The 27,710-nt window shown below is 42.8% G+C and overlaps 1 protein-coding gene across 15 annotated transcripts in view; it reads right to left on the bottom strand.

The window, feature by feature from the left end:
* CUX1 (cut like homeobox 1) overlaps positions 1 to 27,710 on the bottom strand; it is a 349,872-nt gene that overhangs the window by 129,675 nt on the left and 192,487 nt on the right. For all 15 annotated transcript variants that reach the window (XM_036408962.2, XM_036408954.2, XM_036408960.2 and 12 more), the window contains 3 exons: positions 25,402 to 25,480; positions 7,371 to 7,508; positions 2,876 to 2,999 (listed from right to left, as the gene is read on the bottom strand). In XM_036408962.2, coding sequence (XP_036264855.1) covers positions 2,876 to 2,999; positions 7,371 to 7,508; positions 25,402 to 25,480 — 341 coding nt within the window. The remainder of the gene's footprint in view (positions 1 to 2,875; positions 3,000 to 7,370; positions 7,509 to 25,401; positions 25,481 to 27,710) is intronic.

The following is a 27,710-nucleotide window of genomic DNA, read 5'->3' as shown; positions in this document are numbered from 1 at the left end:
TATACTATAGTTTGATATGCACTCACATGTAGTTTACTGCAGTGTATATTACATACACTGCCTGCCCCTTCTTTTAGGACAAAAGGGATGACAGCACACAGGGTATTCTGAAGCTTGCTTTTTTACTTATCTCCATACTTTGGAGATACTCTACTCCAACATATATAGTTCTTCTTGGTGCTTACTAAGTAATTGATGTAAGCAAGTCCCTAAAAACATTTATATTGTTTATCTTTTATTTCCCACCAAATAACTCTGCAGTGATCATCAGGTAGATTTATTGCATAATTCTGAGAGGGCAACTATTAGATAATAATGATCAAAACATATGTGCAAATTTGTGTTTGGTTTAGATAGATGTCAAGAAACTTCCCAACAAAACAAACCTCACCAAGTAAACTCCCTTCAGTAGTCTGTGAGAGTCTGTTTCCTTATGCCAACACCAAATAAAGCAAATGTAATTTTACTGCTGAGGAAAGCTGAGCATTTGTTTGTATGAACTGCCTGCTTATCGCCTTTGCCCATTTTTTGTGGTGCTGCTTTTTTCTTATGAATTCTTTGTATATAAAGAAAGTACATAAGTCCTTTTCCTTATGTGGTGCTAATACCTCTTCCCAGTCTCCTGATGCTTGAAAAATGCTGTCTATTGGTATTTGTTTTTAAAAAGGTTTTAAATTTTAAGTAATGAAAATGGACTGCTCATTTTCACATACTTCTCAATTTTCCTTTTATGCTTACAGAGATCTCCCCACTCCAAAATTATTAAAAACAAAATATTTGCCCAAGCTTTCTTTCAATATGCAAATGATTTAATCATTATTACTTAAATCCTAGATCTGTTTCAATTTTTTTCATGTAAAGAATGAGGTAAAGATCTAGCTTTGTACTCCACCCTCAGTGGTCAGTCAGTTATTCACATCTTTTAATAGAATAAATTCTTTTCCCTAATTTGAAAAGTCAACGTAAAAAGATTAAATTGCCATATTCAGTTTATTTCCATACTTTTGTAATATATGTTTGCTTAGGCAGATGGGCTCACACTGTCCATAATATTTTATTATGCATTTTTCACTTTATATTATGCTGGATATATTTCTGTTATTACAAACTCTATGTAACTATTATTTTAATAGCTGCATGATGTTCCAGTTAGGGATGGCCAATCTTTTACTGACCCACTTCTCATTTGCTTACACCCGCCTCCCCCCATTAGCAATAACATGGGTAAAAAGTGCTTTGCTAGGAGGTATTAAGAGTCCACTCATCTCTGAGAGCCCAACTTCTCTGGGGCCGCACAAAGTCCCGATCTCCCAGCAGTGTGGGTGCAGCATCCTTGTGTCGAGTTGGGCTTGGCCTTGGCCCTGAAGTGGGGATTTTGAAGCCAGTCAGAGCACAGGGAGGTCAGGCCTGCAGTGTGGGTCAGGCCCTGGTCCCACCCTGGCTGACTAGGTGGGAGAGCAGCTAAGCTGAGGCCTAGTGTCTCCATCTGTAAAATGAGATGCCCACTTTGCAGGTCTGTTCTGGACTCAGCATTATGCTCCAAGAGGGCCTGGTGGGTGCAGAGCATGCACTAGGGGAGTAGAGTGGGCACTGTTCTTCTTTCCTAAGCGAAGCCAGCTTAACAGTACTCCCGAGTCCTCAGTGATACCCATCTTCACTGAGCCCACCATATGAAAGTGCAAGAACTTGCGCGCAAAGTTAACCGGACACAACATTAGGCCAGGATTCTCACTTGAAACCACACATTTACTCCCTCTTATTAATAGATTCACTCATTTCATGATAGTTTTAAAACAGAAAATCTATATTTCACCAGAGTTCTAAAACTCCAACTTATGTCCTATTACATTTAAAATAAAAATAAAAATAAAATATATATATATGTATGTGTGTGTATGTATATATATATATATATATATATATATATATATATATACACACACACACATAATTGATTTTTTACAGAGAGGAAGAGAGAGGGATAGAGAGTTAGAAATATCGATGAGAGAGAATCATCGATTAGAGAGAATCATCGATCATCTGCCTCTTGCACACTCCCCACTGGGGATGTGCCTGCAACCAAGGTACATGCCCTTGACTGGAATCGAACCTGGGACCTTTCAGTTTGCAGGCCAAAGCTCTATCCACTGAGCCAAACCAGTTTCGGTCCATTACAGTTTTTATTAGAAATCTAACTTTCATTAAATCATCACAATAATGACAACCAGCTCACTATTGGTAGAAATGTTTTGGGTGGAGTAGGTGATCGAGATCTAAAACTCACAGCCTTTGGATAGTTCACGCACATATTTTACTGACATCAGCTCCTTGATCTACGAAACACTATGAGGTAATGAAAATATGTAGAGTCGCCAATCACACACAGTTCATGCATGGCCTGGACAGACACACTGACTGAGATGGTCCCCCAGTGGGAAAAGACTGATACATGTCACTCAAGGTAGTCTCACCCATTACAGAATAAGGGACACCTTTAGTTTTCAAATAATTTTCCCTAGAGACCCTAGGATTTTGTTTACCCCTGGGCATATTTCACAGGTACATTTTAAAAACTGTCTTGTCATGTGAAGTTTATATTTTATTTTATTTTATTGATTTTTTACAGAGAGGAAGGGAGAGAGAAAGAGAGCTAGAAACGTCGATGAGAGAGTAACATCCACCAGCTGCCTCTTGCACACCCTCTACTGGGGATGTGCCCGCAACCAAGGTACATGCCCTTGACCGGAATCGAACCTGGGACCTTTCAGTCCGCAGACCGACGCTCTACCACTGAGCCAAACCGGTTTCGGCTTGTCATGTTAAGTTTAGATGTAAAACATTATGTCAGTACCTGCAAACCCCAACACATGCTCACCTCTCCTTTTCTGCAAAATCATTTTGTAACTTTTGTTCCTTTTCGAGAGCTATAGTCTCAGCTTGGTTCTTCAGAGTCTGTTCATATTCTCGGATTTTCTCTTTAAGTGCTTTTATCGTAACCTCTGTAGAAAGAAAGAAAGAAAGAAAGAAAAAAACTACAGTAAGAGAAGCACAGTTCCATGTGGCTATATATACAGGCATTCGTAACCGAGTAGGATCGGTGTGTTTTAAACTTTAGCTCTTCAACTCTGACACAAAATCAATGGTTATGAGTCCCTTCAGAGACCTTTTACTCCCTAAATGTTAAATTGAACTTTAAACGTTTAGGTTGAGGAGGATCAATGGATTTTGCTGGGAAGAAGAGCTATGGTTTCTCTAATACAACTTAAAAAAAAGGAGGGGGGAATCAATGGTAAAATATAACTTCTTATTGATGAGTCTTAAATTAGTCCTCTACTGAGGAAAATTAATAATGTTTTAGTGTGGGTTTTAGTACTTTCTTACAAAGAAAACAGTTCATAATTGTGTGCACATTTGGAAGATGTCGTCTTAGCTGAAGTCACTATGTCTGCAGGCCTGCCTGGCTGTGGGCACTCTTTTGCCATGTCACAGTAATGAAACATGGAGTGTGCTAAGTAGATACAACATGCATCTCCTTGGCTGGAAAGAACCCACCTTGCCGCTTGGGTGGCACCCTCCACTGAGGCCAGAGTCTGACAGCCTACGGCTGTGTGTGAAGAGCAGACAAACAGGGCCTGGGGGAGCTGCACTGAGGGATGGTAAGGATCAAGGGTGTGGGTAGTGGTGCTGGGCAAAGACGGAGCCCTGAAGTGCCAGGCTCAGGACATAGGCTCCCTGGGAGGGCAGGCTAGCCCTGGAAAGCTCAGGCCAGGGATGCCCTGAGGGATTCACCCACCAGGGATGCCATGTTTACAGCTGTCACTTCATTTTTAATATATTTTATTGATTTTTTTAGAGAGGAGGAGAGAGGGGTAGAGAGCTAGACACGTCGATGAGAGAGAAACATTGGCCAGCTGCCTCTTGCACACCCCCTACTGGGGATGTGCCCACAACCAATGTATATGCCCTTGATCGAAATCGAACCTGGGACCTTTCAGTCCACAGACCGACGCTCTACCACTGAGCCAAACCGGTTTCGGCTACAGCTGTCGCTTCAGTTACCCAAAATGGGAACGCCAAAGTAGATGTAATGAATGGGGCAGGGTCCTATCTCACAGTAGTGCTGGCTCTAGGGCAGGACTACTCCACATGCTCCCTCCCACAGATACCTCCTCCCTGTGTGCTGAGCAGTCCCTGGCAGAGCACTGTGGTCCCAACTCCAAGGAGAATGGGGCTCTTGCATGAACCTATCTCTTAGAAGGAAAGGCTGAGGCTCTTTGTAGCCCCAGCACCTGGCACAGGTGGGTGCTCTGGAAATGGCTGAGTCATAATGAACGAAGGAGCTGAGCCTGGGCCGACAGGGTGAGGCCCAGACAGGGCTTGTGACATGGGGCTCCAGGCTCATGGGACAATGCCAACTGCCAGGTCTTTGCCCAAGGAAGAGCTCGCTTGGTGGCCCCTTTCCTTCAGGCGGTAACTCATGTCCCCCTTTACTGCCTGATCAGCACAGACATGCTGTATTTATGTGGCTTAGTAGGTAAAAGCTAAAGGCTCTTTAGTTAAGAGAAGAAATTGGCCGTTTTTATTAAGTGGAAGCCAGATGGTTCTCCTTAGAGGAAGAGAGAGGGAGTTAAACTGGGGATCCTGTCAGGGCATTTGAAAGAAGAACAGGGGGCTCTGCCTTTTGGACTGGCTATTCCGGGCCTGAAAGAAATCTCTGTGAGCACTGTGGTTAATGGTTCCCATTACTGTTAGGTCACACTGACAGGGCCAAAGTCACCTCTGAAAACACCTGCACATTCCGTAAGTCAAAGGTCCATGCAAACATATAGAATTCTTGCCTCTAACAATTGGTTGGAAATATCTGTTCAGCCCCTGGACCCCAGAGCTTATTCCAGGGGGCTTCTCAGTGTGGCACCTCTATGTTTCTTCCAGGGGACACTGGGGCATTGGATGGGGCTCCCACGCCGTCTAATGAGGTCTCTTTGCTATTCTCCAACCCCAGGTGGGCAGCTCACTGATCGGCTGAGCCTAAGTCCAGGGCTGACTTGTCCTTGAGCCTCTGACTCTGGTCCTCCTCCTGTATACAGGTCTGTTTCCAAAACATGCTCCTGTGAGCAGGTGAGGAAAGAGAATAGTGTGGCAGAAAGGGCACTGAAGTGTTCTGTTCTCATTGGCTATGGCTGGGGCCCCAACTTACTCGTCTTTAAATGCGGGGAAAAATTATAGCACATAATAAATTCCCATCCTGCTCTCACTTTTTACCAAAATACAATATGGTTGTGATGACTAAAACAAGTGACATGCACCCCAACCCTTCCAAATTAAAATGATTTTTATATTGGGAAGGAAAGAGGAACTTAACATTTTTCTGGAGGTTGGAAAATCTGTTGCTATATCAATAGATAAAGAAGAGGAGGGTTTCTAGAAAAACAACAATAGTGCTCCGTAAGAGCAGCTGATCTTTACTGAGAGTCAGGAACAGCGCTAAATGTCTCACCAGCATCTCATTTTATCTATAACAATCATACGCGGTGAGTGTGAGAATCTCCCAAGAAAATGAGGCTTATCACCCTTGTTCAAGGTCACACAGCTAAGTACGGCAATGAAGGGACTCAAACCTGACCTGTCCACCCCGGTGCCTTTGCCCTTAAGTCCTGACTCAATAATATACCATTTCATTACAAACACCCATCAGGGGGGCCTTTGGGGAGCAGGACATTTCACTCTAAGATGATGTCCTTGTTGGGCATGGAGGCACTGATGAAAGCAAGGCTGGGGGAGGGATACCAGCACCTCACCATCCTCCAACAAAACAGAATGAAAATAAACACCAAGAGTAAGATGCTAGAGGTCAATGGATGGGAAAAAACAAAGTTCATTCCTTTTGGGTAGGGCTACAGCAGAACCCAGGTGTGTGCATTTAGGGGTTATCTTTCTTTTCTTTTTAATTTTGACATTTGTATATACCCCTGAAACCATCATCAGAATCAAAATAATTAGCTTTTCCATCATCCCAACAGTGTTCTTGTACCCCTTTGTGAAGTTTCCATCCTTTCCCATCCCCTGCTAAATCTGCCTCCCTCCCTCCCTTCCCTCCTGCCCTCCCTCCTCCTTCTCCCTCTCCCTCTCCCTCTCCCTCTCTCTCTTTTTCTTTCTTTCTTTCCAGATTGTCTTTCACCTGAGCATTTGGTTCTGAAAAGAAACAACTCCTGCTGGGGAAAGGCAGCACCTTCTCCCACCCAGGTCCCAGCTAGTAAGTCCAACACCTCACTTCCCAGCAGGACAAAGCTGTCCCTGAGTTTAATGACTCACCGCTCCCCGTGGTACCAGATGTGGTGGTGTGTGTGTGTGTGTGTGGGTAATCTTAGCTGTCTCCCACCTCTAGTCCCCCAAGGAAGGGGACCCATGGGACTGCTGCTCACACTGCCCAGGCCTGTACCTTCTAGCTGCTCATCATAATTTTTGACTGGATCCTTTTCGTGGACAATCCCTTCTCGCAAGCCTGTCTTCAATGGGCTCAAAGCCCAAGGACACTTTAAAAAATCTTCATCAGTTAATTCTTTATCCAACTCTCGGAGAATATTAAACAGAAGGCCACTTGGAGGAGATCATCAAAGTGGTTTAACTTTCCTTTCCAGCTCCTGCTCAACTAAACCCCAGACAAAAGCCAAGAGACTGCATGTCTCCTTGGAGCTCCTGGAAAACCTGCAGCTCTCGTCAGACAGGGCTGTGCTTTTCCGTCAAGAAGAGGACGTCATAGGGCTCCCTGAATCTGAGCACATCTGGATTTTGGGTGGAGAAGCGATTTCTTTCTTCTTCCCTGACAGGAAAAGCCAGGCAATTTTTGCCCTTTTTGTCTTGTTGACGGCAGGGCAACCGCATCAAGAGGCCATTTTCTTTCATTGAATTCGTAATGAGTAGGTGATGCTGACAAGGAAACAGTAGTGCTTAAGCATGCAGACTTGTAGGATGCGGCTAAAGCCTTAATGTATCGGCAGCAATTATTAAATGACTTACTGTAGGTGACCCTTTGATCATAAGCTGGATCTGACAGGTGTTGCCCGCAGGCAATGCATCTTTCTTGTAAAAGGCAGATCCTATCACATGATGATACAGGAAGAATTTTAAAAGAATCCTGATCAGTCCCGTCACAGGGCAATAAAATCAGATGTAGTTACTGTGCAGAGGAAAAGTTTTACTTCCAAATAGCTAAGCATTATTATTATCTCTCTTTAACGATTATGGTTTTTACCCCACCCTGACTTTATGACGTGTATTACAATTAGAGCTAGTCCCAACAGGATGGGGAAGGCAATTTAAAAAAAAAAAAAGACAAGAAAGCGCCAAGCAAAGAGGCATCTTCCACCAACCTTGATTTTTTACTTCAGCAAATTCCTTGTTGTATTCCTCGAGTGTTTCCCTAAGTTTCTGGTTCTCTGTTTCAATGTCGTGCAGGCGCTGCACTTTGAGCTGGAGCTGCTGCCCGAGATCCAGGGCTGGCACGGGATCTGCACGAGAGGTGAACACACATCAGCCCACTCTGGACCCAGACGAGCCACCTTCATGGTCACACCGAGGCTCAGGCACACCTCCAGCCTGTGGCTGCTACCACCTGCCAGAAGTCGGGGCACATGGGACCTTGCCACCTCCTTCAGAGTCCCTGGGAGCACTACGGCTGGGTTAGGGCCACTTCTCTGCTGCTACAGAGGATGCGTGCATATACAGACTCACCCAGGGCCTCCAAAACAAATAGGGTGAAATGGCCACCGAATCACTGGGATATGCCCACTGCTTTGGCATAGTGTGACAGTGAACCTTTGAGCTGATAGGAAGAGAGACACATTGGCGGCAGCAAGCAGAGGCACCCTGGGAGATCATCCATGCACCTACAGCTGCATGGGAGGATCGATGGTGTGTGGGGAGGTACCTAAGCCACAAGTTTACAGTAATTCTCATGAAGTTGAAATAACACCTAATGCTCTGAGAGTGTCTCACTGTGACAGAGTGCTTTACAGACATTTTCTCCTTTGAGTCTCACAATAATACTGGAAAAGAAATGTAAGATGTGTATTAGTTCCTTTCACAGAAGTGGAAACTAAAGCTCAGGAACCTGAGTGACCTGTCAAGGTTTCCCGGCTAGTTAGTGGACAGAGAACTCAAACCCGAGACTGTTAAATCCAAGTGACTGTTGTTCCAACAAGGAAGATCCCCTGCTGGAGTGGAGTTAGTAAGCAGGACATGCTCACTTTCCGTCACAATCCTCCTTTGCTAACCAAGGACACTCACAAGAGTCAGGTGAGCTGGGGAGCCAGCCTGAGGTGACGGTGACCCGCCCTAGGCCATTGGGCCAGGTAGCCAGGAGACCACCACCCTCTAATTATAGTATAAACAGCAGGAGATGGCACCTGGGCCAGTTATGTGAGGTCTTGTGGCCAAGTCAATAAATTATCTGCCATCAGATTTACTTACAAAAAACTGTATTTTAATGTAAAATTAGATTGGAGACACAGAATTTATGTACTGATGGTTGGCACAAAATGGAGAGACATTAAACATTCTCCTGGCGTTCATTCTATCTTTATTTTTTCGTCATCTGCCTAAAAGGCACGCATAATCCACCTGCTGGCACCGGCGTAGCACTTCCTCTGGAATGCCTGCTCCATCAGAGGAGAATACCCAAGTCCGCTGGGCTCAGAAAAGATTATTGAAGATATTTCTGGTATGGACGCCAGCATCACTTGTGAAATGGCGGCAAGGATTTAGTCTCCGGTTGAGGAATGCTAAACACCGAGCACAGCAGATCAACAAGGGTATATATTCAAGAGCTCACTTAATTTTCAAATACCAGAGTCATTAATTTTTCAGACCACCCCTGGTTCCTGGAAATGAGGGCTAGATCCGCACGGTTCAGCCGCCGCGCCTGCCAGGAGCCAGGAGCTCTCGGAGATGCCAACGTCTTCCCAGAGTTTACAAAAGGCGGGCACTGGGATGTGTCCAGCACAACGGCGTGGGGTTTAACGCCAACGCTGTCCATCATGTGGAACCTCTGGCTGCCGGGCGTGTATTCTGTGTGTGTATACAGTTTATGACTACATCACTTTCTTATTTGTGGCTTTTCATTATGATTTTAGTCAGCATTAAAATATTTATATTGAATTAGATTTCAAAAGCTATTTAGGGAAGATAGTTCTTTATAAGTAGAAATAGTAACAACAGTAAAGACTGAATTACTCAGAACATTCCAGGTGTAGGTATTTTTTTTTTTAAATTTCAGTATTTTCCAGGGTATCACCCCACTGATACCCCCTTCCTCTATGACCTCACACTGGGCAAATGGCCTGAAGGAAACAAACTGTATGCCTTCACGGCCCCCTTCACATAGAACTACAATCTGAACTTGATACAGAGGTCAGGGAAGGACCGAGGAGGGAGAGCCGTTGCTCTGCATAAAATTCTATTAGTGTTCGTTCATGTAGGCTTTCCAGCACAACTGCCAGTACAAATTATATCTTTAGAGAGCTAAGCTAGTATACTGCAATCCATCCCTAAAATTTCTGTCGACAACTTTTCCAGTCCATTCCTAAAAAAAAATAATAAAATAAAATAAAAAATCCAGGACCACTGTGTCTGCTTTGAATAAAAAATAGCTTTCCTCATTTGACTCGGCAAGGAATTCAGTGACATATAAAAATAACATGCATATTATCAAGTGAATAGTAACTAGACCTTTAGAGAAATTTTCAAAGCATTATATTGTAAATGAAAATTCTGGCAATCTCATAATTATTCATTATGGCATGTATATTTAATTTAACACTATTAAAGGTTAATGCCTAAGTAGCAAAACTGGTCACAGAATAAAGAATGAACTGAATGTTCAAACATCTCTATGCATTCAACTTCAAACTTTACCACAGAACAGTCGAATGACTAAACGCCTGCAGCATTTGAATCTTGTTTTGGATTATGTAAAAGGCATTGCTAAAGTACCTCTTAGGCTTAATTTTTATTACCTGCATTAAAGGAACAGCTAATTACCACATGACAATATAATGACTGTAGCGTGTTTGGACTAGAGACCAAAACAACGATTTTCGGCATGCCAAACCCCAACCTGCATGTTAATCTAGGGGAAATCATAGCTTTTTTGTCTCGTTAATGATTTCCAATGCTATTTAAACCCCGCACAAGTATTGTTAGGCCTTATTCTGAGCATCACAAGCCTCCGATCTCAGCAGCTCAATTAGAGAATTGTCTGGGGGAGGTAAGAGAACACACCCATATGTGGAACAGGAACACACAAAGCCCTCACCTGTCTTCCCTGCCTCCTCCAATTCAACAGGCTTTATTGCAAGTTCCATCCACCCAACGTGACAAACTTGCAATTTGTTTTACAATCATCTAATAGTTAATTCCTAAAACACCCATCGAGGCACTATAGAGCTCATTTATGCAACACAGGACCCAAAGAACATAATTACAATGAACAATACCACAGTCACCTGTATTCATTCAGCACCTTCTCCCAGGTACATGTAACATTATCTCATTAATTCCAGACATCCCAGTCCGGGTGGTGGAGGCAGCTCTGCAATATGTCTGGTGCTGGCTCCTCACCCAAGAAACAGGGAGAGGAGAGTAGTCAGTGAGGCAAACAAATATGCAAAATTCTAATGAAGATTTCTGTTTCCTGAACTAGTAGCCAACTGAATTATTCTGTTTCATCAAGTCCTAATTTAACAAGTATTCCCTAAGCATCTTTCTGCTCTTGGGAAGGCCCAAGTGAGGCACTGGGATGGACACAGCTATGCCAGCTGTACCAGCTTCACAGTAGAGATAAACCATGTTCATGAATATCAACGGTAAAACAGGATGAACCACATAAGTAAATGACCCATGCCAGATAGAGAAACTGGGAAAAGTAGACTTAAAAAAAAAAAAAAAAAAAGGAGACAAAGAGTTCAGACCCATGGAGACTGTCTGGCAGTCAGTCCATGAAGAAGATGCAGCATTTAGGGGGAAAAGGAGCAGGGAAGCGCCAGGCACACTGCAGTCTACTGCTGGCACTCCAGGACACATTCTGTGATATTAGGATTGTTCCAGGTGCTGGGGGGACATGATGGTGAACAAGATAAAACCTGTCTTCAAAGACTTGACATTCTGAGGTGAGGGATATGGAGAAAAAGCAAAATAAAATAAAATACTTTTAAGGACTGCCAAGCATGAGGAAGAGAGAAAAAAAGGTGTGGAAAATGGGGGATGGGTACTGGAGACAGGCTGGCAGGGAGGGTCTCTTGGGGGAGGTGACACTGAATCGGGAACCGGGTGGTGGAGGGGAAATACAGGAAGAACCTGGGCAGAGGAGACAGCATTGCAAAGGGATGTGAACATGGATATTCAAGGTAAAGAGAAGCTGGTAAGGCTGCAACAAAGGGAAGGAGAGTGGCAAAGCACAAGTGGTCAGGGAGGAAGGCCCATGCTCAAAGATTAAACAAAAATATGAGCACAATCAAGGAGAGAAATAGAATATGTGAAGAATAAGCCGGGACCGGTTTGGCTCAGTGGATAGAGTGTGGGCCTGCGAACTGAAAGGTCCTGGGTTTGATTCCAGACAAGGGCATGTACCTTGGTTGCGGGCACATCCCCTGTGGGGAGTGTGCAAGAGGCGGCTGGTCGGGGTTTCTCTCTCATCAACGTTTCTAACTCTCTGTCCCTCTCAATTCCTCTCTGTGTAATATCAATAAAATATATTAAAAAAAAAAAGAATATGTGAAGAATAAAATAGAACCCTAGAGCTGAAAACACATTATCTGAGGTATCCTGTTAGTGCAGTAGGTAGCGGCACATCCGTCTCACAAAAATACAATGCTGAAGAAAGCCCAAGGACAGAGTCTGGATTCAATTCTATTGCTGATGGGAAAAACCATCAGAGAATAGGACTGGGGCAAGACGAGTGACTGGGGCATGAGAAAGAAATACTGCAATTCTTTGAACCACAAAAAAATTGTTGGTTTTCTAGTTGTAAAGTTTTTAAGAGTTTTAAGCTTAAAGATAAGTTATATAATTTTCTTTTAAAAAGTTAAGTGTTCCAAAATAGCTGCCCATTCTGTGACAGCAGATGGCTATCAGTCATATGTTCTCCGACAACATTAAAACAACAACAATAAACCAACATAAACCATGTCTTTGAAATCCATGTGATGTTTTAATACTTAGTGGGAAAATTATAACTTCTTGAAAGAGATTCATCTATAGTAAGAACATTCTAAAAGTGGACATTTGGAAAATTTCCCATCATTATATAAACTTTTGTGCAAAGACAACATCCTCTTGAAAAATGTCTCAATGTGCCCTAACTGGTTTGGCTCAGTGGATACAGCATCAGCCTGTGGACTCAAGGGTCCCAGGTTCGATCTGGTCAAGGGCATGTACCTTGGTTGCGGGCACATTCCCAGTGGGGGGTGTGCAGGAGTCAGCTAATCGATGTTTCTCTCTCATACATGTTTCTAACTCTCTATCCCTTTCCCTTCCTCTCTGTAAAAAAAAATCAATAAAATATATATTAAAAAAATGTCTCAATGTCTCTTATATGAGAGCATGCATAATGGTTTAGACATGATGGGGCAGATTGCATGTGTTCAAATCCCAGCTCTGCCATTTAACTGGCTGTACAACTTTAGACTTAATTACAAAAGATAATATGTGCATACACTTAGAAAACTTTCAGGCATGGAGTTAACACTCAATAAATGTTACCTATTACCAACCAACTCAAACCTGATGAAATATTTGCGAAAAGGCATTTCAAATAATTTATTACTAATATGAAAAATACAGTATCTTCTGACTAGTTGGCAAGAAAAATTGAAATCAGGAAAAATCGAAATGTACTAGTTGAATTTCAACAAATAGTATAACTGGTACACAGGTTTCAAAAGTATAAACCAACTTTTTATAAAGATAGCCAATAATGTACTGCTTTTATTGGATCTATCCAGCGATTTATGACATCCATTAAAATCAAGAATAAAAATAACAAAACTTGGAGGCTTCTGGTCATGACAAATTAGCCAGTATTGGACTTGCCCTCTGGCTATAAACAACTATTAGTAGAATACTAGGCAAACTACGAAATAACCATTTTTGTTATTCGACAACTGGCAAGGCAGGACAGTGATCCCTGAGAGAAGGGAAACGAATGAGGTGAGCCTATGACCATCTGACTTTTTGCCAGGAAACACTTTCTAGACTGCAGCACTGGGAAGGGGTAACCCAAGCATAGCATCAGTCCTTTTTGTTGTTGTTGTTGTTAATCCTTACACGAGGCTATTTTTTTCCATTGATATTTTAGAGTGTGAGGAGGAGACAGAGAAACATCGATGTCAGAGAGACACATTGGTTGCCTCCCAGATGCACCGCGACCCGGGGCAAGGGATTGAGCCTACAACCGAGGCACATCCCTTGATTAGATTTGAACCTACCACCCTCAAGGCCGAGGGCTGATGCTCTAACCACTGAGACAAAATGGTTAGGGCAGCATGGGTCTTTCTGAGTTGAGAAGATAGAGGATGGAAGGTATTTGGAATTTGTAGGGCATAGTAATGGAAAGGAGAAGATATGCAGAGAAAGAGCTAGGAATCTGCAGAGGAGTAATCAAGAGCCTATTGCTAGAAGACATGATGCACACATTTTCATAGGGTGAAGCTACCCAAGGCTGGGCAAAGAACCACAAGGAAGGCCTAAGTGAACAAGCCCAGAGTTCACAGAGGGTTAAGAGATTTTTGAGTTGTAACCAGCCATAGTGGAGAGATTTGTTGAACAGCAAGAAGGTCCACACCAAAAACATATCTTTTGTAATTAAGTATTAAGTAACCCTAAAGTAAAGGCTACTCCAGATCCATCCCCTAAAAACTTAAAATAAGCCTTAGAATGATCAAGCTGATCTGCAAAGTGATTTAACTGCTTGACAAAACAAATTTCAACACTCTTTAAAAAAAAAAAATCCAGTTAACAATTATAATGTCCAATATCCAAACTTACTACACATGCAAAGAAGAAGAATAATCGGGGTGGGGGGGGATGGACCAGTTAATAAAATCAAAACCAGAAATGACAAGAGATAATGGGAGTGGTTGACAAAAATGAAAACAGCTACTATAGCATACTTAAGGATTTAAAGAAAAATACAATAAGGAAAGAGAATATAAAGAAGAGTCAAATGGAATTCTGGGGCTTAAAATATAGTATCTAAAATGAAAGAAGAAGAAGAAGAAAAAAAACCACACCTCCCTAGACTGGCTTAAACACAGCAAAAGAAAAATAGTGAATTCAAAGAGAATCATAAAAACTGTCTGAACAGAGGCATAGAGAAGAAACTGGAGAAAAAAGTTACTAAAACCTCAGCAACCTATGAAACAACATAAAACTATATAATATACACGTCCCAGAAAAGTACTAGAAGTGTATATGGAGAAACCCTGGTGAAATTTCCAAATTTGGTAAAAGCTATAAATCTAAAAATCCAAGGAATTCAACAAAATCCAAGTAGATTAAGTACAAAGAATGCAGATAAGCAAAATTTAATTGCTGAAAACAAGAATAAAGTGAAACTATTAAAAGCCAGAAAAAAGAAGAATCCTATATAATACAAACATAATATGCAAATTAACCCTCATTCCTTCTCAAGATGGCTGCCTATGACCAGGCTGGCAGGGGGATTAGTGAAGGATGGCTGAACAACTTAATAAGCAGGCTGCGTGGGGTGACCAGGCCAGCAGGGGGGTTAGCGAGGGATGACCAAATGACTAAACAGCAGGCTGCATGGGGTGACTAGGCTGATGGGGGTGGGGGAGGTTGACCAGGCCATCAGAGGAGGCAGTTAGGGACAACCAGGTTGGCCGAGGGGCCAGTCAGAGGCGACCAGGCAGGCAGGCAGGCGAGCGATTAGGAGCCAGTGGTCCGGGATTGTGAAAGGGATTGGGCCTAAATTGGCAGTCGGATATCTCCCAAGTGGTCCTGGATTGGAGAGGGTACAGGCTGGGTTGAGGGGACCCCTCCTCCCCCATGCACAAATTTCGTGCACCGGGCCTCTAATCGTTATATATAGGGGGGGAAAGAAAGATTAACTGGAGACCTCCTGTCTGAGAGGAAAAAGAAAAAACTACCAACATACAATTTTATACTCAAAATATAGCCTCCCAATATGAGGACAAGGTAGAGATTTTTCTGTTTCAATTGAACAAAAGCTGGCAGAATGCATTGCCAGTGTACCTAATAGTACACTATAAGAAATTTTAAAGGAAATGATTTTAAAAGAGAATGCTGCTAGATGGAAACCTGGATCTACACAAAGGAATAAACAACACCCAAATAGTAAATATATGGGTATAATACTATTTTTCTCATTTTAAATTTCATTACAAGATAACTGACTATTTAAAAGCAAAAATAGTATAATGTATTGTAGTGTTAAAACATATTTAGAAGTTAAATAACAGTACACAAAGAACAGGAAGGAGAAAATGGAAATGTATTATAATATTCTCACATTGTATGTGAAGTAGTATTTTATTATTTGAAGGTATAATGTGATAAATTAAAGATGCTTAATGTAAACCTTAAAGTAACCACTGAGAAAATAAAATGAAGAGTTATAGCTAGTAAGACAAGTGGGAAAATAGAATAAGATAATAAAAAGTCAAAATAAAGCAGAAAAAAGAAAACAAAAAACAGGTAAGACAATTAGAAAACAAATAGGAAGATGGTAGATTTAAACCCATCTATATACACAATTAAGTTAAATGTAAAAAATCAAACATTTTACTTAAAAGGCAGATTGTCAGATATAATTAAAAAACAAGACATGGCTGTGTAAAGCTTTAAAAAACATGAATTAAAAACTAACAGAACTGAAAGAAGAAAAAGTTCACAATAAAGATTCTAAAATTCTGTTCACTCTAATTAATAGTATAATTAGACTGACAAGCTAAATCGAAAATGTATATAGAAACTTAACTAGCCAAAACAAATTTGAAAAACAAGATAGAAGATAAAGGATTTGCATTACCTAATTTGAAGACTGATTATAAAGCTATAGTTCTCTTAGTATGAGACTAATATAAGGATAGATATACAGGTCAATGAAATAAGAGTCCAGAAAAAAAAACCTCACACATATATCATCCATTAATTTTTCAATGAAACTTGACCCTTACACTATACCATACATCAAAATTAACTCAGAATGCATCACAGGCCTAAAGGTAAAAGATAATACTAACAAACGTCACTAAAAATGCCCTGCTCTGATATATGAGTAAAAACAGTTTGCAGACCACTGTCTTAGACCCATTTGGCTGCTATGCAAAGGAGGGGTGAGTGAAGGTGGTGAGCCAAGAGGTAATGGCGGCTTGTATAGGTTGGCGGGAGATAATATGAGTGGTCGAATTTGGGGTATATTCTGGAGGCTGGGTCAACAGGACTTAAATGATAGACTGGCTATAAGGTGTAAGGGAAAGGAATTCAGGCTGACTCCTGCCATTTGTGGGCTAAGCCACTGCATGAATGGTGATGCCATTTACCTTCCTGAGAGGGCTTGTGGGGAACCTGTTCTCCTGTGGTCGTGTGGAGTTTGAGAGCCTAACAGATATCAGAAGTCACCTAGGGGGAGAATGTAAGTAGAGAAAAGAAAAAGACTGAGATCCTGCAGAGGAAGAGAGGTTTCCATGAAAGTCGGGGAAGGAGGCGTATAACCAGGTGAAGTGGGCTCAGCAGGCAGATTGGCTCTCAGAGGACTTTCTATGATGGTGAGGTAAGTAGAAAGCTGGCCAGTGGCTGGAAGATGTCATCCTCATCTGACCACAACAGAGATCAGAGTGAAGAGTAGGTCTGAAGTAGTACAAGTATGGTCAGTGGGCATAAGGTTGGGGCCAGTCTATGCTGTGTAGACTCTATGGAAACTAACTTACTGTGGTTCTCCAGGGACTTGGGCACGTTTTGTTTTGGATTCCCTGTCACTATCACACCCTGATAAGCCCCAATGTCTTGGTGGAGACAAGTCCTGAAGAAGGAAGAGGACACTGCTGACTTCATGAAGAACAAAGGCTGAAAAAAGCAGGGCTTCTGATAAGGGGGGGTGACCAGGTGGGTCCGAGGTGTGCTGGAGAAAGCCAGGCCAGTGATGAACTGCTTTTCCTTATGTTATGAGGAATGAGAAGAACAACCTCACACAACCTAAGGCCCTGCTTGAGCGAGGGGTCTGTAGACAGTGGGGCTGTCCCCTGCCATCAGCCGGAGGGTGAATGTGCCCCTAGAGAGTGCCATCCCTGCGATGACATCACAGTGCAGCAGACGTTACTTTTTGCCAGGGCACTCTAGGCTAATGTAATCATACGATTACATAATTAACCCAGCTGTCTCATTAAGAAAATCAACTGGAATTCAGGGCATAATTAGTCATACAGCAATTAGCATGCTGATGAGCAACTGATGAAAAGCTGTCTAGATATCAAGTGTGCCAGGACCACCCCAGCTACGGCAAGGGGGGATAGAGGTGACACACTGCCCCACGCAAGTGAACCGAGGATTCCCCGTCTCTGCGTGAGCCCCTACACGACAGCTCAGTGTCGAGGGACAGAGGGAGAGCCCTGAAATGGGCCGGTGGACAAAAGCAGCAACAAGCAGTTCTGATACCTATCTTGTCACATGTGCCTTTCTTTATAATGTTTACAGCTATTTCCTCAGCCTGCAGACATGGGGTGTACAAAATGGAGAAGCTGATCAAGCCCCAAATTTGTTTTAACCTGTCCAAGGAGGGTGAGAAATTTGCCTCCTTGTCTGGGTTCCAGTGTCGGTAGAGCATAATGTCCATCCTCTGGTCCCCTTGGCTGCTTCGGAGCAGCTCAGGCCTGCACCCAGGGAGGGGGCAGGAGGGCATCAGCAACCCACACCTTCGTTCGGAGGCTGCAGCCCTGCTACTGCTTCGGTCCCGTTATGGTGCTGGTGGTTGATTCTTAGAATGAACATGTTTCGTCAAGGCAAACTGAGACTGTGTAAAGGGAATCCTGCCATCTGGGCACCTGTGGTCAATACAGTTCTCTGGAGGGGCCTGGGCATTGGCTCCTCTGCCAACACCAGGAGATGTAGAATACATGGACTGGACTAGCCTTACAGGATCCAGCTGGAGCAGCCATATTTCCACAGCCTTCAAAAATGCTACCAAGTGGTCCATTGATTAAAATCTTGGTAGAAGCAGCAAGGGGTATTTCTAACCAATCTTAAGAGTTAAAAAAAAAGAAAAAGAAAAAAGATTTTAAATTGATTTTTTGAGAGAAGAAAGAAGAAAAGGGAGAGGGAGGGAGGAGGGAAGAAAGAAGGGAAGGTAAAAGGGAGGGAGGGAGACATCAATGTCAGACTGAAACATTGATTGCTGCTTCCTGAAAGCTCTCTAGCGGGAATCAAGTCCGAAACCTGGGCATATGCACCAACAAACTTTGGGTGCACAGGATGCCACTTAACCAACTGAGTATGCTGGTCAGGGCCCAATCCCAAGATTCTGACACTTTTTTTCCACGAGTCTTGCTATGGGATCCCTGAATGAGAGACAGACAGGGAAGAAGAAAGAAGGATGAAAAGAACAGTGTTTTCTAATTATAACCCATATTGTATTCTCACTTGAAACCAGGGTGGAGTACAAAAGCCTGGATTACTATTTTATCCTTATGAAGGAGCATTAAAAAGCAGTTCTCAAAAATGATGTTCCACTTGATTTCTGGATTCTCCAATGCTACGCTAATAGGGATATTCACCAGGAGAGAAGAGTTTCCTAAATAGACACCAAAATGTGGCCCCAGGAGCACCTCAGAGCAGGGGCATTTGCGAGTGGTTCTGAAAATGGAGTGTCCTACAAAATGGGCTCCCAACATGAACACCGCCTACCGTCGATCGCAGGCCAGTTACTCTACGGACATAAAGTGAGGGAATCAGTCATGAAACAGTAAGTTCTAATAGTGTTGCATGCATGAGTCAATGAATATTTTATACCACTGGTAATGTGCTTCCTAAGATTTAAATCTTAAAATAAACTCTTCCAGGCACTGCCTTCATGTTTGAAGGGTTTGTGTCTGTAGGATGTAAACCACATCTTAGCAAGGAGTGAAAGATGATTCTCTTTATATGGGGGCGGGGGGCAGAAGACGCACAGACAGAGGCCAGGAGAACTTGCATGAACGCTGCATCCAAAGCAGAGTTCTGCAATACCAACGCACAGGCGGCAGCTCCACCAACTGTGTCTCCTTTTCTCCTTTCTAGAAACTTAAAAGCAGACAAACAAAAATGATTACTGAGATGTTTCTGGAACAAATAATTTATAAAGATTACTAAATGTGGACAAATACTCAAATGACCTCTGCTTAAGTTATCTGCAATCCATTAATAAGGCCTATTCAGAAACTAAGATGGCAAGTTGAGTATTTTACTTATTTAAGCTCTTCCCTCGATTGTTGAAATAAACGCATGCTCATTGTAAAAAATCTGAAAAGTATCAAGAAGCAAGAGTAAGTCACCCACGCAAGGTTAATTTCTGGCAGATTATGCATGCCATCTTAACTATGCTCAGAGCACAGTAAAATTTCAGCTATGCAAGAGTCTTTAAGGAGGTCATTCCAGAATATTTCCAGCTATCTGAGAGGATCACAGTTTAAGAGCAGAGATGTTTATTCCTTATTTCGTTACAGTAAGGGATGGAAGCTGCTTTTTTAATCTGTTTAATTATGGAATAGTTTCTCAAAAGTACAGTACCCAAATAGAAGCCGCCTGAGGGAAGGCTGGGCCAAGTTTCACCTCCATTAGTATCTTCAGTGCACAGTCCAGTGCCTGGCACACAATGACCTGCACGCAAGTGCTAGCCCTGGGAATGCGTGAAAATGACTAAACAACACACTTTGAATCCTTTCTTGCACCACTGTTGTTAACAGATAGTCACTGAACTCTGCTCTCATCCACAAATACAGATTCCACAGCAAGACACTGGCCCCCTGATTAGAGGAACCCCCCATCTGGGAGGGTAGGGGGAAGGGTGTGCTTCACCCAAGTGCCCTTATTAAGTCATGTTATTGGCAGATGGCTAGAATGCTTTACTGCATGACTAATTGTTAGCAAAGTAATAAGTATAAGAGGTGTAAAAAAATTAAAGTAAAAAAATTAAATATTTGCAAGTTTGAGCTATCCCTGCTGATCATATACATCTCTCTTTATAAAGGCCATCTCTCTATATTAGGGGTGTCGAACTCAATCATAGAAGGGGCCAAAATCTAAAATCCAGCCTAAATCGCGGGCCGAATGGTTTACTGAACAGTCATAAACTGTCATTGTGATGGAAACGCAGCGGAGTGCAGTGATGACAGCGCGGTGCGGACCACATTGCAAGGCCTGGCGGGACGGATTTGGCCCGCGGGCCTTGTGTTTGACACATGTGCTCTATATAAGTGACCATTTTGACCGCTTAACTAATAGCTATGACATGCACTGACCACCAGGGGGCAAACGCTCAATACACAGGCATGGAATCTCAGTGGGAAGGGAGGAGGGTGGCAAGAGATTAATCAAAGATCTTATATGCAAAGATCTTATATGCACGCATTCATGCACCAGTGGGGTCCCTCAGCCTGGCCTGACAGGCAGTCTGACATCCCCCAAGGGGTCCCGGATTGCAAGAGTGCAGGCCAGGCTGAAGGAACTCACTGATGCATGAATCTGTGCACCAAGCCTCTAATTATGATATAAAAATCTAGCCTGAGATAAAAGGGCAGGTGAAGCCATATAGATTAAAGGCATAAAATTATAACTTATTTATGAATTCAAAACTTCCCTCTTACTGCTATGATGCTGACAATAAAGTCAAAGAACACTTTCAATTAATACAATTGTAATTTTCAATTATAATTAGAAGTGGGAGGCTAATTCTCTAAACCTTTTATTGGTCTTCCTTTTAATTTTGAAAGACATGTAAACAAGTAAACCACATAAATAAGTATTGTTACCCACAGATGGAGGAAATAACACTGTGTTAACTGAGTTCTGGGCTAAAGCTGCCCTCGTCACTTTTCAACCATCCTCTCTACCTCCTACAGATTGCTGGCATCCATCCATTTCTCTCCACCTTCACTCCTGCCACCTGAAACCTAGTGACATCTCTCTCTTCCCACATCACCTTGGACTTCTTTCCAAATCTGTTGTCCAAATTGCAGTCAGGATGACTTTTTTATTATATAGATATGATCATGTTATTGCTCTGCTTAAAACTCATTAATGGTTTGTCTGCTGAAGTCCAGAGCCCTTCACATAATTTACAAGGCCTCCACCTGCCTTTGCAGCGGGGTGACCACACTGGTGTATGCCCTTTACTCAGGTGTAACGTCTGACTACTGGCAGTGTCTTCGTTTGGACCATGTAGTGTCTGGCCACTCCTTACTGCCCTCTCCTCTTCTTATTCATAAGCTCACTGCTCCAGGGCACTGCTCACTGCCTTTGAGTCTGCCCAATCCTACCCATTCTACATTCTTATGCCCAATAGGCTCTGCCTTCCAAGCACTTACCACACCTAAAATTCAATAATTACTTGTGTAATTACTTTTTAATGCCCACATTCCCACCAGACTCTAAAGTCCATGAGAACAGGAAGTTATCTGATTGCTTTGCTCACTGCTCTAGTGCAGTAACTCAGAGACATAGCAAGGGGACGGTGTCTAAGGTGCTGACTAAGAAGTTCCAGGGAACAAGGGTCAGAGCAATGTGGAAGGAGAGTGTGCTTTGGCTGAAGTAGTAGAATATTTATAATAAAAAGCACCTTAAAATACTCTGAAATTAACTAGGGAATGCAGAGCAATCTGGTAGCAAATGAGAAAGAACACATACATCAGTTTTTCAATAGTTTAACTATTCAGAGGACTCATCAGGATGAGTGTGTGTTTAAATGTTGATTAAGTGTCTTTAATAAGAAGAAGCTTTTGAGAGGAAAAATAACTTTGGAATACTGACTGTGGATGATGAAGAAGAGGGAAGAGCTGAGTCACACCACTGAAGGAGAGGAGGCAGGTGGGAATGGGTGGGAGTGGAGGGAGATTCCATGCTTTGTGCTGAGTGTATAAAGCTTGGGATGCCATAAGGACAACTACTGAACCAAACACAGCTTTTGGATGTCAGTGCCAGCCACAAAGACAAGGCCTCTGAAGGGCACATGCTGTTCTGATGAACCCCAAATGCTAAGTGTCATATAAATGTCTGTGCAGGCAGGTAAATCTTTATAGAGTGACATGAAGCAAAATGAGAGTTCAAATAATTATTATACAGCCTCAAGTCAAGGAAAGATACATTCTGTTCTCTTGCCATTGAGGTCATTAGAATGCTCCAGCGTGCTCTTCCTCCGTTGAAAGTGTCAATTTCACAATTAAAGTCTGAGACCAAAAAAAACCTCAAAAAACATTTGAAGAAATAATTTAATCCATTAATTCGTTTGACAAATATTTATGGAGTTTCTGCTACACGGCAGGCACTGGGGTAGTCACTAGAGAAATAATTAGGGACAAGACCACATTGCTCCAGTCACTCTGCCCAGCCAGAAAGGAAAACAGCTAAGACCCAAGTAGTTGTAACAGAGGAAACAAAGGCTGCTGGGAGCAGGGCATGTGTGTGTGAGAAGGGCACACCTGAGCCAAACCTGGAGGTCAGGAAGCAGTGTCTCAACAGGTTCACCTCAGGAGTGAGATGACTTGAGCTGAGAAGGGGCCTGGCTGACCGGCCGTCTGGAGAATGGGCTAGAAGGAGGCAACCCTGCAAGCACGAAGCCTGGGGTCATAATACTGTAGACATGAGGGGGGAGGCCTGAATTGCAAGTGGAGGGCAGAAGTTGGGATGGAGAGAAGTGGATGGAGTTGAGAACATTCTGAAGGAAGAATGGCTGGGACTTGGTGACTCAGTGATTGGCATGTGCAGCTCCCCAAGAGAAGGAACTCAGTAAGGTTTCCTCTGGACACACTGGGTAGTTTTCGGGTACCCATCAGCCACCCCAGGAGGCTGGGCATGTGTCCAGGAGATTGCTGGGTATGCAAGCTGACATGCAAAAGGGAGAACAGGCCAGAGATAAAGCTTTTAGAGCTACTGATGTGACCTTTTGCCAATTCGGCTCTGGAGGACTCCAGTGTGGCCCTGGGTTGATGGACTCATTGTGTCCTTCAACATGTCACAACTGTGGTATGCCAGGCCCTGCTTCAGAGGTCTGACATACCATAGAGGGAAAACACAGGCTTTCCTCATGGAGCTTTCCTTCGAGTAGGACCAGCAGATAAAAAACAAGAAAACTCACAAATAAATAAAATTTCTGGAAGAGGTGGCAAGTGGGGACTGGTTCAGTCAGGTTACTGTGCCAGTCTCCAAGGCCTGGGACTCTGGCTCTGCCTCTTCCTGGGGTGGCTGGTTGGCTCTTCCTGGCTCCTGGAGCTGGGCCACATGGCACAAACCTGAAACACCAGTCTCATCATTCCCAAGAGTTTCCTGTAGTTTTCTGAAATAGTGTGAGTTGATGTTTCTTGAAACTAGAAGACTTAATGCACCCCACCAATATTTCTGGGTTTGGCGGGACTGAAGCACAGACAGTTAAGGTATCTGACTCCCCACAACTGTGTGACTGTCAGTAAATGCAACGCTATTGACCAAGCCCTTCCTGTAAAGCTCAGCCGCAAGATTACTTCATCTGAGCAGCAGGACTTCAAAACACAGGTAGAGTGCTCCCAGCTCCACTCATGCTTCTCAAGGAAGTTGTGAGAACTGTCAGACCACAGCAGGTGTAAGAAAGAAATACCTGGATGTGGGTAAAAGTGATCTATGTGGCATGCAGATGGACTTGATTGACTTTTATTACAGAAAACATGGAACATTATTTGCTTCCATCGTCTTAAGTTGAAATTGCAGCCAAAGATGATAATTACAAAGAATATCACCAATGGGAAAAATGCTGATAGTATAGTGTTAAGTGAAAAAAGCAGAATGTAAATACGTGGCCAGAGTATAATAAAAATTCTATAAAAATAATATACGGACATGAAGAAGGTCTGCTCAGGTGGAGATCCTTGATGAAAAATATGTTCTCATTTTTTTTCTATGAGAAATTAGGATGGAAAATAATGGCAGAAAAAAGAAACCTAACACTTTGTTAAAGTGGCTGCCCATCTGAGAAACTTCACTAAGGAAAAACCTAAGTAAAAGCTGGACTTTAAAAAAGGAGAGTGTAGGATATTTGGAAAACAGCAGCAAAAGGCTCTGGTCTTTGGCAAAGATGAAACAAGCCAGACTCCTTTCAACTAAGTCATCAACATAAAATTTGTATTTGCATAAGATCATGCCAGTGGGACCACTGAGGTGCCAGTACCTGAGAAAAGGCCACACCATGGGCATCCAATGACCCGTTTGCTGTGAAGAAGCCTTTTCATGAGCCTCGGCCAGTCTTCAGGGAACCCCCAGTTGGTTACAAACTCTTGCAGAAAGTAAAAAAGCCAGAATTTGGAACTAAGTGCTGGATAAGCTCCATTGACAGCAAAAGTTTATTTAGAACAAAGAAAACCATTCTCTACCATGAGGCTGTTCCTTTACATTCTTCCATTTCAAAGATGAGAAAACTGAGGTCCAAACAGGAAAAGGAATGTGACAAAGACCTTACAACAAGCCTCTGGCAAGAGAATGTTGTCCAAAGTGCTTTCTGCTGCCCCTTGCTTGGGGTGACCTCTTTTAATCCCGGCTCCCAAATGGTACAGCAAAGCCCACAGGAGACCTGAATTAAAATGCAATTTCAGATATAAAGGAGACCTGTAGCTGTTTTGCTTTGTTAAAGTAGTTCTAGTCATGTCAGTAATCCATATGCAGTACTTGGTTGTAGCTAATTGGGCTACTTGCCCTTGGCTATAAACTTTAAATGAAAAATGTGACCAGAGGTTACTGGCTCCCTGGATGACCTGGGAGGGGAGTGAGGTATTTGAGGTACCTTATTAGGGCTATTTCTGAATGTGGAATCAACCAGCCCAGAAACACAAACATCCACGGTGTCTGCACAGCACTCCACAGGTTCTATTTCTTCTTATAAATTGTGCAGCATTTTAAACTAAAGGTGGCCCCACTGATTTGACTTTCCGTATTTGCAAAAGTATTCACTAGAGGTTATGTGATGACTTTAACACAAGTGCATCTAATTTCCATACCTACCCAAAGTTTGGGTTTTGGAAAATTCCCAGAACTCATTGGTTTCTTGCCATTGATGGTGTATTTCTCTTAGGAAAGCTGAGAAGAATAAGCCCGAAACCCACCAACTCTCCAGACACAATGCCCACTGGGGGGGTTATCAGTGCATGGTCTTACCTGGAACATCAATCAATCTTTTGTAGACATTCAAGAAGGCTGCCTCAGCTTCTTTGCTTCGTTTACTCAGTGCATCAATCTGAAAGGGAATGGGAGAAAAACAAAGAGCTCAAAATTTGTCAAGAAGTAATTTAAAAATCATTACACATCTAGTAAATTCTCACAGCAAATGGAAGTTAGATTTCTCCATGTAGATGCCTGACAGCTGGGCCTGCAGTCTCTTAGAGGAAATATCTGTAAGCATACCAAAGAAGACAGATCCATGGGTTCACCTCTTGAGGGTACACAAGTCAGGGGCAGCGCTCCGAGAGGAAGCCATTAGCAACACTGTCCCATCACCCAACTGACTGTGGGCTTTCCATGGAGAAAATGGCCCAGTGCCCATCCTGGTCTCTTTCCTTCTTCTGCCAGTATTTACTAAGAGTTGACTGGACATTGTGTTGGACATTGTGCTGGAGGCAGGGCAGAAAGTGACAGCAAGTATGTACACAAGTAATGAAATCCCGACCGGGAAAGTGCTAGGTAAGCAAAGCCATGGGGCCACAAGAAAGGGACATCAAGTAGGAAAGCAGGTAGTGTTTGCGTGGTCCTCGGGAGCTGCCCACCAGTGTGGAAAGGTGAGCTATTACATGAAAGAACATGTTCAAACACCCAGAATACAGTTCTTAAATCGAGGGATTCATAGATCATCTCTAAGAATTTTATGACAGCCAAGCATTGTCCTCCTAGAAAAATACCACCCCTCCCCCCATTCACCCACGCACCCCTCCCCCCCCAACCACACAATTATGCATTCTATTTTAGGACATTCACATATGGAATCCAGGTTAAGAACCCATGATGGGGCTCTAATATGCCAGGGAATATGGGGGTCTGCTGAGGTGGGAACATGGACACATGGGGAGGACTGGTTAGTGGCAAGACTGGACAGGTGAGGGGATCAGATAATGAAGCACCATCGCAGCATGTGGAAGATCAACTTCATTGTCTGCTCAGGAAGGGACAGAAAGGAGGCAGCAGCCTCTTTGCCCAGATGAGTAATGTACAGGGCAGATGGGGTGGGGATTGAAGGAGAGGAGGCCAATCAGAAAGATTAGGGTCCCACTGAGCTGATGTGAGGCACAGAGGAACCAGGCCAGTCAAGGATGAAGCCCAGGTTTCTAGCTAAGACAACAGATGAGTTTCTGTGATGGTGACTAGGCCCAATTTGTCTCATGAACCTCACCCAGGTAAGCTTATTTCCCTCCAGTGTAAAGTCTATTCATCAAAGAAAGGTGAATCTGGAAATATCAAGTATGCTAGACACAGATCCAAAGAGCCTCTAACTGTGAGATGGATTCAGTATGCATTGTGCTCACGTAATGCACTTGCTGAGACAACAGACCACTTTTTACACCTGAAGCATGCAAGACGCTACATGCACGAAGTTCATACTGGCTCAGGAAAAGGACACTAAATTATATATTCCTTCCGTCCCCTCATAGAATTATACTCTCTGTCTCCAATGTTATTAAAGAGGCAAAAGGATGTGGTTTAATTATAGGGTCTCTCACTTGAGACAAGCAACAATTTGTTGAAGGCTGAGAGAGATCACCTGATTAAGGATGGGAAGACCCTGAGGAGTGGGATGCAAGGCTATCGGGGGCCGGGTCTTAGGAAATCCAGTGCAGAACAAACCAGTGCGATGCAACATTTCCATTCCTAACAACTGCGCTCCAAATGTGCTATTTGAAGTCAGTTGTTTGGAACTTGGAAACATTTGCCCCCGTAAAATAAGATCATGATTTAGGTCAAGTTTTCAGAATAATCCATGAGGACTAGTTAAATAGGATTAGTTCCCTTTATTTTAAAAATAAAACGTTTCCCCTTTGATTAGCAATTCATGCTCATTGTGTAATTAGAAAAATACCCAAAATAAAGGGAAGAAAATTAAAATTGTAATTCTGCTATTCATTGGTAAAAGTCATCCCGTCTAGTGTGCAGTTCCGTTCGATTTTTTTTCTAATTAAAATATACATACAGTTGTATAAAATGTAGGGACAGAGAAAAACTATAGAGACAGAAGGTAGATTAGTGGATATTTAGGGCTGGGGGCAGGGAGGATGAGGGTTTGGAGTATGACAGCTAAGGGGTACAGGTTTTGTGTTTTTTTTTTTTTTTGAGTAGTGAAATATTCCACAACTGCTTGTGATGATGGTTGCATAACTTCATGAATATAGTAAAAGTCAATGAACTATAGACTTTAAATATGGAGTTATATCTCAATAAAGCTGTTAAAAATGTGTGTGTGTTTGAAATCAAACCATATG

The sequence above is a fragment of the Pipistrellus kuhlii genome, unplaced genomic scaffold (genome assembly GCF_014108245.1).
Source record: "Pipistrellus kuhlii isolate mPipKuh1 unplaced genomic scaffold, mPipKuh1.p scaffold_m20_p_4, whole genome shotgun sequence".
In the NCBI taxonomy this organism is placed as follows: domain Eukaryota; kingdom Metazoa; phylum Chordata; class Mammalia; order Chiroptera; family Vespertilionidae; genus Pipistrellus; species Pipistrellus kuhlii.
Note: the sequence above shows the minus strand (reverse complement) of the source record. Positions and strands in the feature narration are given on the sequence as shown.